Genomic DNA, 10,428 nt, shown 5'->3' on the forward strand with positions numbered 1-10,428 from the left:
ATATTTCACCTCCTAAATGGACCCTACTTTGAGAAGCTTGGTTACCTCATTCTTTATGAATGCGTGCTTTCCTTCGAATTGTGGTCTTCTCTTTTGCTTCACCGGTCTGAACCTAGGGTCTAAACTTAGCCGATGCGTCGTTATATCCGGCGGGATCCCTGTTATATCTAAATGGGACCAGGCAAAACAATCGATGTTATCGATAAGAAATTGAACGAGTTTCTTCCTGAGTTCGGGGCTCAACCCCGTTCCCAAGTATACCTTTCGCTCGGTCCAGTGCTCGATTAATGTGACTTGCTCTAGTTCCTCGATTGTTGATTTGGTGGCGTCGAAGTCCTCAGGAATCACGAAAGATCGAGGGACCCTTTGATCATCATCCTCTTCGATTTTCTGGTTGTCTGGCTGGGTCGAAGCTGATGTCTGTGATTGCTATTTGGTGTCCCGTTCTCCTTCCGAGCCCGATGCTTTTATCGGCAAAGGTGAGGACATTGGTTTAGTTCCTCGACGGCGAACATTTCCTTCGCGGCTGGCTATTCTCCGTACACCGTTTTGACACCTCTCGATGTCGGGAATTTGAGGGCCTGGTGTAGGGTCAAAGGTACAGCTCTCATGTTGTGGATCCATGGCCTTCCGAAAAGGGCGTTGCATCTCATAGCGCCTTCGATCACGTGAAATTTTATTTCTTGGATGGTTCCGGCCACGTTTATTGGTAGGATTATCTCGCCTTTGGTGGTTTCACATGCCATATTGAATCCGTTTAGAACCAGAGTTGTGGGTACGATCTGATCCTGTATGCCAAGTTGCTCTACTACCTTCAATCGGACGATGTTGGCCGAGCTACCTGGATCGATTAACGCACGCTTAATTTTAGTTTTATTCATGAGTACGGATATTACCAGTGTGTCGTTATGAGGTTGGATGACCCCTTCTGCATCTTCATCATCAAAGGACAAAGTCCCCATGGTACGTAATCTTGAGTCCGAGATCGCTTTTCCCTCACAATCGATATTTTAGTGCGTTTAAGCACTGGTCCTTGAGGGGTATCGATGCCGCTGATGATCATGTGGATGATGTGCTGTGGTTCTTCTTTCTCGTTTTGCTTGCTGAAATCCCTATTTTTAAAATGGTCCTTCGCCCTATCACTCATAAATTCCCGAAGGTGCCCTTTGTTAAATAAGCGGGCTACTTCCTCTCTTAGTTGCTTGCAATCTTCCGTTCTGTGGCCATGGGTACCATGATATTCGCATGTTTGATTGGGATTTCTTCGGGCAGGATCGATCTGCATGGGTCGAGGCCATTTAGTGTCTTTGATGCGTCCGATGGCCGACACGATAGCGGATGCACCAACGCTGAAGTTATATTCTGATAATCGAGGTGCTTCTATAGGATCAGCATATTTATCGAATGCGCTCTTACTCATAAGTCTCCAAGAATTTTGCCCTCGATCAATCCTTCGATTGTTCCAAACCGCATTGCGTGCTGAACTGTTATTCACCCGATCTGCGACGTACGGTCGATATCGATCTTTATTTGACCTTTGTTCTCTGTCGATCTCCTTTTGGTTTTTAGTAACTATCCTGTTCTGATGCACGGGTCGGTACGGAGCTCCCAACTGATCATCCTCGATCCTAATTTTTGATTGGTATCGGTTGTGTACATCTGCCCAAGTTATCGCTGGATACTCGATCAAATTTTGTTTCAGCCGATGTGATGTTGTCGAGCTTAGCTCGTTCAACCCTTGGGTGAAAGCTTGTACGGCCCAATCATCTGTGACCGGTGGTAATTCCATGCGTTCCATTTGAAATCGGGATACGAATTCCCTCAGCATTTCATTCTCCCTTTTCTTTACTTTGAAGAGGTCTGATTTCTTTGTTGCAACCTTTATGACAACAACATGTGCCTTTACGAACGAATCTGCTAACATGGCAAAAGAATCGATGGAACTCGGTGGTAAATTGTGATACCAGATCATCGCTCCCTTCGAGAGGGTCTCCCCGAACCTTTTCAACAACACTGATTCGATCTCATCGTCCTCCAAATCGTTGCCTTTTATGGCACATGTGTAAGAGGTGACATGTTCGTTTGGATCGGTTGTACCATTATATTTGGAAATTTCGGGCATACGGAATTTTTTGGGGATTGGCTTCGGCACCGCACTCGACGGAAAAGGCTTTTGTATGAATTTTTTCGAATCAAGCCCCTTTATCATTGGTGGAGTCCCCGGGATTTGATCGACCTTGGCATTGTATGTTTTCACCCTCTTGTCGTTGGCTTCGACTCGTTTTGTGAGTTACTCGAGCAATTTAGTAATTCCGGGAGTAGTCCCCGATTCTTGCTCGTTAGTTTTCACTATGGCGGGCTCTGTTCTGGGGGTGACTTCTCAAAGTGGATTGGAATCCAGCCTGCTTTGTGCGCGAGTTTGGCTCTGTAGCTGAGCTATAGCTAATTGTTGGGCTTGTAGCATCTTAAAGATCATACGTAAGCTGGCCCTGATTTCCCTCGCATTTTGGGTGTCTTTGGCTACGGATCGAGTACCGTCCTGAATGCTTCTTTCCGGTTCGGAACGCTGATTCGCCTCCAAAGCTATTTGTGAATTGACATCCAATGGTATTTCGGCTCGAGTTTCGGGTACTTCGATTCGAGCCTCGGTGCCATCGTTAATTGGCCTTCCGGCCCCGGGTGCCAAGTTGTTGGTTTCATCTTGAAGGCCGACTTCGTTATCGATCGGTGAAGCTATTTGATTGGTGGTTATTCGTAGTTGATCCGAAATTCAAGATGTTTTCGGAAAGAAGCGCAAAGCACGATGGCGTATTTTTTCAGATTTGTATCAAATAACCATTGTTATCCTCGGCCCCACGGTGGACGCTAAACTGTTTACCCGAAAAAATGGATAGAGTTGAATATATACGCAGTTTCGAGAATATGTGGCATAACTTAACATAAAATGTAAGGATAAATAGAAATGTAAATATAGATTGCAGAGAATGTGAAATAGATAAGGTTGTTAGGAACAATGAATCTTAGGATTCAACAAATAGAATCAATCTAAGAAATCTGAAAGAACGATTCTGTACTGTAGAAGAATATAGCGCTTTTATTACAATGTAAGTCTGAGAAAAACTTATTTTACAGAAATGGTAACCAAGCCTTTTTATAGTGGAGGGATTTGGCTCTAAGCATAATAAAATAAACATTCAGTGGGAGACCCATAATAAGTCAGCTTTTCCACAATTTCTGCCAAGATTCTCTCTAGTGGGATTGCAACGGTTTTTGTCTGCGAGCTCGATCTTGCTTAGAACCCTCGATTTTGGTTTGAGCTTGATTTCGACTCGAGCTCTTGATCTTGGTTCGAGCCCGATCCTGGCTCGAGCCCTTGAATTGATTCGAGGTCAATGTTGGTTGGTCTTTGGATTATCAGCATGATAGATCTACTCTGCATCATGGTTCGATTTCGATTCGAGCTTGATAATAATATCGACCTCGACACGGATCGGCCTTCCCGAGTTCGAGGTTAGTTTGTTCCACCTTCGGGATCTTATCTCGATAGATCATCGTTCGAACTCGATTGGACGTGCTATGGCCGAAATCTATTTCGACCGTATACAATTAATTATTCTGATAATCGTGGAACTCAAATTAATTCTAATTTACAGTATGACAAAATAGAGTATATTTTGAAGGTGAGCTAGAAAAAGAAAAGAGAAGAAATTGATAGATTGAGAGGACCAAGTCACACTCACAAGTGGGGTTTATACTTTATTAAGAAGAAAACGTGCCTCATAAATTGGCCGCAACCGGCGGGTAGTTGATGGACAGGCGTACGTAGAACTTTTGGCCTCTGCTTCCTCTTCTTTTGTATTTCTCACCCATTTTCCTACTATACTAAAACATAAAATGGTCATAAAACCTGTCCAACACAAAAGCAAATCCAAAAAAAGAAGGAATAAGAGTCTGTTTGAGTTAGTTGATTAAAAGTAGGGGAAAATAACTGTCATATAGTCTCTCAGAATAATAACCTAGAATATATAATAATAACCTAGAATATATATACAAACATTATATATATATATATATATACAAATTTTTTATACTTTTGTGACTATCGGATGTAAATAGTTTCGGCTGTAGGCTAAAAGTGATCTTTGCCCTAAAAGTAGCTATCAAATGTTGAAAAATAATTTTAAGTGTTGAATCTAGTTTATAGATAAGCTGTTATGTATTTTGATAAAATTATTCAAATTGATAATAAGTTACTATAATTGATATGTTTGGAAAAATAGTGGTAAAAAATACTTTTTTGTTAAATAACTAAATGGCCTTAAAATTATTTATAAGAAAAATATAAATTAAAAAAAATTACATGTGGCAAAAATAGAGTAGATATAAAGTTAGGAATTTTGGAAGGTACTTTATCGAATAACAAATATTATTATGTATAAAAGTAATTAAAAGTTTAATCAAACTAAAAGTACTTATTAGCGCTTTGGTGTTTATTAAATGCACAGATAAGTCAAAAGTTTCTATATGCTAACTTGACTAGCATATAAACTTATCTCAAAACTCCTTAATTACAAGAATTTTTGTAACGTTTACGACTAATATAAAAAAACTCTCTATATTATCGCTTTAATTTATTTAGTTATAGCAAATTATTAAACTAGAAGTATATCTTTTTGATTATCATACCAAACTTGCAAGGAAGAATTATATGTTATTGTAAGTTAATTTAGTTTAATAGTATAAAGAATTTATGTCCACTCATTGGAATTAAACTACTAATAAAAATTATTTTAAGTTAAGTAGCATAACTAACAAGAAAGCACATAACATTCCTCTCGTTAATTAAGGTGGTCAGTGAGAATTGGTCATTTTCCTGAACATAAATAGTACTAGAAAGTGCGTACTGCCAACAATTACAGTACCTAAGAAGTACTATCCGAACCGACCGACCGGCTTTGGCGTGTACTAATGTTCAAACATTCACTCTGACAAGTGACAATTGCCTAATCCCCACGCAAAAGTACAGATATATAAAAATCATATGAATACAATTTTAGTAGTACGGATATGAGTGTATATCCGAAATTTTATGTTTTTATTTTATTGAAAATTGTTACCCCAACCATCCAACCATGAAAAAATTAGAGATGAAAATTATTTATATTTGGCACCAAATATATGTGTGGGAAAAGATTTTAAATTTATTCATTGGCTATAAATTTTTCATTTCGAATAACTAACTCTTAATTTTGAGCTTCTGCCACTTCAGATCATAGAAATGATATAAAAAAGATTGTCCAAACTTTGAATTTGAAAAAAGCAAAGGAACATTCACCTCCAAACTTTGGCAAAGGTATAGGAAAATCCCTACTTTTCCTAAAGAAAATTATATCATGGGTTGGTGAAAAATTCAGAGCCAGCTGAGCTTTGATATTTACTTTGGAAAAGTATTTGGCCTTTTTATTTTCATAAATTAATAGTCACTCTTAGGAGTGTCAATGAATTTTTAAAAACCGACTAAATCGACTGAACCGTACCAAATCGATTATTATTAAGTTTCTTTTAATAAAATTGTAGGTTTTATATAAACTTATAACCGTACCAAATAATAGGATAAATTTTTAATTTTATAAAAATAAATCAAAAAAATACCGAATCATACCAAATTAATTTGTATATGAAAAATACATTTTATATACTAAGTTTAAAACTAAGAAAGTATTAATTTTTTTTACTTGGGTTTTGGATTATGAAAATGGCTACAAGTGACCAAATAATTAATATTCAAAGTCCCAACTCTCAAATCTATTCTACATAGAAACTAAATTAGTTTTAATATCTTGAGTAGCAAGCCACTAGCAACAAGATATTGTATATCTTTCCTCTTGTAAGATTTATATTTCTCTTGTTGGATACTAATCTACTAATAAGCTCTATTCTTCGGTCCCAACTTGATTAGTATCTTTTTACTCATATAATTTATATTTCTCTTGTCTTTGCTTAATTTATTTACGCTAGAATAGTGGAATGAATTACTATTTTGGACATCTTTCATGTTCCTTTGATTATCACTTTTAAAATAGTAAAAATATCTAGAGAATTTTGCCAAAGTCATAGGCAAGTAGACACTTATCGCCTTCTAAGTTCGACTAGAAACCCTTACATGTCGTTTTTAAAAAAATACCGAAAGATTAACCGAACCGTACCGATACTGAAGAGAAAACGAGATGATTGGGACGATTTCGAAAAGTCTAATTTTGATTATACAAAATGAAATAATCAAAAAATTGATATGGTATAAATTTTATAAAATAATCGATTGAACCGAACCATTGACACCCCTAGTCACGCTATTTCAATTTATGTGACGTTTGACTCGTCACAAAATCTAAAAAAGTTTTTTTAAAAAAATTTATAATTTTAAACATGTCATAATAGTTGTATTATTATAACGCTTTTAAAATTTGTAATTTTAAATATACAATAATATTTGCATTATTATAAGACTTTCAAAAATTTGTAATTTTAAATATACAATAACGTTTGCATATAAGACTTTTGAAAGCTTCGCCGTACGTGCAATACTGAAAGTTTAAATTATTTTAAAATATAAAATATATCACTTTCCAAAACAAATTAATAGAAAAATAATATCGCAAGAATGGACTATAGAGTATATATTTTCTAGATGTGCTACTATCTAAAATCATAGAAAAGATCATATAAAAACCGAACAAAGAAAACGGTGCAAAAATAAATAAATCTTATGCCCATTATTAGGACGAACATTACCGCCCAAATTAGGCATGGTACATAACCAAATAAATCTGAGAATCCATTCCTTTCCTAAAAGAAAATCATATCATGTTTATGGGTGAGAGTAATATACCTCAATCCCAAGAGAATCATTTGGTTTTAGCCTCCAATAATTATTTTTCCTAGTCTAATAATAGACCCCAAAAAGTCATTCGAATTTTATTATTTTAAAATGGAAAATAATAAAAACTAAAAAAATTGTACCCCACATGGACTGTATATTAGTACAGGTACACTAAACGTCCAAATCTTGTCTTTACTGTGTCCACTTCAGTAGTAGTCTTCTCTCCCGCTTTTGCTTTACTTTCTCGTTACCCTTTTTTCTCTTTTTACTCACTCTCTGTTTACTTCAATTCAGACCAAAAAGAGTCACTATTATTCAATTTTGTGCTGACCCTTTTTAAGTAATTAACCAAAAGGAAGAAGAAGAAGTGGTAGAGATTATTATGGAGTGGGAAAAGCAGCAGCTACCGCAGCAGCCACCGCAGACGGCGGAGGAAATGGGAGGAGAAGGAGGGGGTGGTGGGATGTTTGTGAAAGTGATGACTGATGAGCAAATGGAAGTTCTAAGGAAGCAAATAGCAGTATATGCTACCATTTGTGAACAGCTTGTTGATTTGCACAAATCCATGGCTTCCCAACATGATCTTGCTGGTCCCCCTTTTTTTCTCTCTCTCTCTCTCTCTCTCTCCAATTATTGTCCTGTTTTGATATAGGTTTCTTTTCACAATTATAGTGGTGATATAATTGGACCCTTCTCTGTCATTCTCTAAAAAATGGATCAGATTTTGTATCTTTAGCTGCCCATTTTGTTTTCTGGTCTTCTCTTCTCTCTTCATTTTCTTCTTCATCATCTTCTTCTTTTCTGTTTAGCTCTCTTGTTTATTGGGTATTTTCCCTCTAATAATCGAGTTCAAAAACTTTAACCAAAAATAGAAAAGGGAATCATTTCAAAATTCTTACCTATTCTATCTGCATAATATTTCAAATAGTCCTTTAACTTAAATGGCCCAAAAATTTTTAGCCTCTTGGCTCGTTCCTTTTGGTATAAAATTTCATTTTATTGATTCCTTATGCTTTCAAAGTTTGAAACATCTTACCTTTTGGTATAGAATCTCATTTGATTCATTATTTTTATTCAGAATCTTCCTTTCCAAATTTAATCCTTAATGTTTTTACTCCAATATTTCCTTCGTCCAATATAGTACTATAATATCTTTGAGACCTGAAAACTTCTCTGGACTAAGAAAGAAAGAAATGAAAATTAATCTTCATTTCTTAGATTTGTTATTTTAGATGCAGTTATGGGTAATAAAGTCATCCACTACATTTGATTCACTCCTTCAAAATGACCAGGTCAATAAACCCTGGCTCTTATAATGGAAGTTCTGAAAAAAAATTAAACTGAAATCTTGATGGATTATAATGATCAATGATTGTATGCTGAAATCTTAATGTATTGCATTGATCAATGACTATATTTAGGTGTATTTCACATACTTCAGAGTTCATATTTTTAAGAGTGGTTCAACGGCAACAACATAATAAGCTCCTCCTTAAGAGTGGTTCAAATTTGTATATGGCAAACATTTTTTATGCCATTTCCATGGTACAAGAAATTATTTGTTCTGTTCAAATTCACAGTGAATGATAGTATTCGTGGTGTCATTGGGTTATTTGAGTGCTTTGCTTTGACAATCATGCTAAAGAAGCAAATTATGCATAAAAATGACTTATTAAATGGGACGCGCTTTTCAAGAAAGACTGATCACTCGATCTGCTTTTCTAGAAGCTGTTGATGATTCATTTTTCAGTTAGACTTATTATATTGTGCAAAGCATCCATATCTTTGAATTGCTGCTTCTGCATGGTCTACTAAGAAATATATCTGTATGAATTCCCACACGTTTCTAACAACTTTCTGAATTAGAATTCATCTTTACCTTCTATCTCAGGAGTCAGGCTGGGAAATCTGTATTGCGATCCGCTGGTGACATCTGCTGGCCATAAAATCACTGGCAGACAACGCTGGACTCCAACACCTATGCAACTTCAGATTCTTGAGCGCATCTTTGACCAAGGCAATGGAACTCCAAGCAAACAGAAGATCAAGGAGATAACCTCTGATTTATCTCAACATGGCCAAATTTCTGAAACAAATGTGTATAATTGGTTTCAAAATAGGCGTGCTCGATCAAAAAGGAAGCAACAGGTTGCTACAACAAACAACACTGAATCGGAGGTGGAGACAGAGGTTGAGTCATCCAATGAGAAGAAAACGAGGCCAGAGGATCTTCAGTCTCCTCACATGCCAACTTCAAGGGCTGAAGATGTTGGCTATCAGAACCCTGAAGTGAGCTCTGGGATGCATTCGTTAGATCCACGAACCAGTAAACCCGAGCCTGTGTTTCCATCAGAGGGTACTTCAAAACCTGCTGGAAGTTATGGCGAAATGTCCTTCTATGGAATGTCTAATCCAAGTATGTTTCTTCTATTTCCTATAACATCATTTTTTTTTTACCAGTCTGCCACTGTATGCTAAATATCCTCTGTAGATATAAACAAAGGGTGCAGTGCTGTTTAAATTCTAAATATCCATGCGATAGTTAAACTAGCTTCCAGGTTCAAATTCTGCATTAGTTAATAATAGTTTCTGCGCTCATTTGATCCTTCACGAAGATAGGAGAACATTTGGAGACATGCACATTTTAAGCTAGTCCACTTCTCGTGGAATTAATGCATCATATCCGTAATAGTCACCAATTGAAGCACACTTGATTAAAAGAATGCGACAATCCCTTACCCATTAACTCTTCTGTAGGCCTAGAAAGCATAAAACTTGTTTTTCGACAGTGGTGTTCCAAACTCAATCACCAGAAATAAGAGCAAAATGGCAATTAATGAAAGCGGAATGGTTATTTCGTGACCCTATGTAGCTGATCTGTAATTCCGTTCTTTATGTGATAAAAATGGATATGCAGGAATGGACCAGCTAATGGGAAAGATGGAAGTACCAGGGAGCTATCATCCATATCTACATGCAGAAGACTACAACATGACCGGCTAACAACCAATTTGGAAACAGGGTTTCATGAGAAATTTTAAATTGAAACTAGAAGCCACAAACTCTTTCTCATCTTACGATTAGCCATTGATCGATGATTATATTGCACAACATCTTTGTGTATGGAAATATGTACTTATGGAGCACAACGCTTATAGGAACTATAGTAAATAGTACTATCTCTCAACTTTTGCATTATTTTGGCCCTCTTTAGCAATTCATATTATTTCCCTCAAGGTTGGCTGCTTGTAGATTAGAACTATGGTGTTGTGAATTTGTTTAGAAATGTCTTTGTGTTTTCTCCATTTGCTTTGTAAGTTTTACATTTGAAGTGATTGTGCATGAAAAGAGGGCTGGGAACTTTCTTGTGAGCGAAGATTGTTTCTCACTGTTCAACTCGTTATACAGATTTTTATTATTTAAACACATTACTGGAGCTTTTTTTCTTTAACAAAAAAGGTTTTTGACTTTTGGTCCTTTGTAATGACACATTCACACTCTCCTTATGTAGTGTATGGCTTTAATTTAAGCAAAGCATTTTGTTTTGA

The 10,428-nt window shown here is 36.3% G+C and overlaps 1 protein-coding gene across 1 annotated transcript; it reads left to right on the top strand.

The window, feature by feature from the left end:
• Positions 1–7,062: 7,062 nt before the first annotated feature.
• Positions 7,063–10,185, top strand: LOC104100731 (WUSCHEL-related homeobox 8). Its single transcript, XM_018772279.3, has 4 exons — positions 7,063–7,203; positions 7,240–7,470; positions 8,772–9,296; positions 9,798–10,185. The coding sequence occupies exons 2-4, from the start codon at positions 7,263–7,265 to the stop codon at positions 9,881–9,883; spliced, it is 819 nt and encodes a 272-aa protein (XP_018627795.1). The 5' UTR covers positions 7,063–7,203; positions 7,240–7,262; the 3' UTR covers positions 9,884–10,185.
• The last annotated feature ends 243 nt before the right edge of the window (positions 10,186–10,428 follow it).

This window comes from Nicotiana tomentosiformis, chromosome 2 (genome assembly GCF_000390325.3).
Source record: "Nicotiana tomentosiformis chromosome 2, ASM39032v3, whole genome shotgun sequence".
In the NCBI taxonomy this organism is placed as follows: domain Eukaryota; kingdom Viridiplantae; phylum Streptophyta; class Magnoliopsida; order Solanales; family Solanaceae; genus Nicotiana; species Nicotiana tomentosiformis.

What these genes read in the sequence shown, in the direction of transcription:
- LOC104100731 (XM_018772279.3), top strand. Translation starts at nt 7,263, where the DNA reads ATGGAGTGGGAAAAGCAGCAGCTACCGCAGCAGCCACCGCAGACGGCG. An exon ending in TTCCCAACATGATCTTGCTG is followed by an intron (nt 7,471 to 8,771) that starts GTCCCCCTTTTT and finishes CTTCTATCTCAG; the next exon opens with GAGTCAGGCTGGGAAATCTG. An exon ending in CTATGGAATGTCTAATCCAA is followed by an intron (nt 9,297 to 9,797) that starts GTATGTTTCTTC and finishes ATGGATATGCAG; the next exon opens with GAATGGACCAGCTAATGGGA.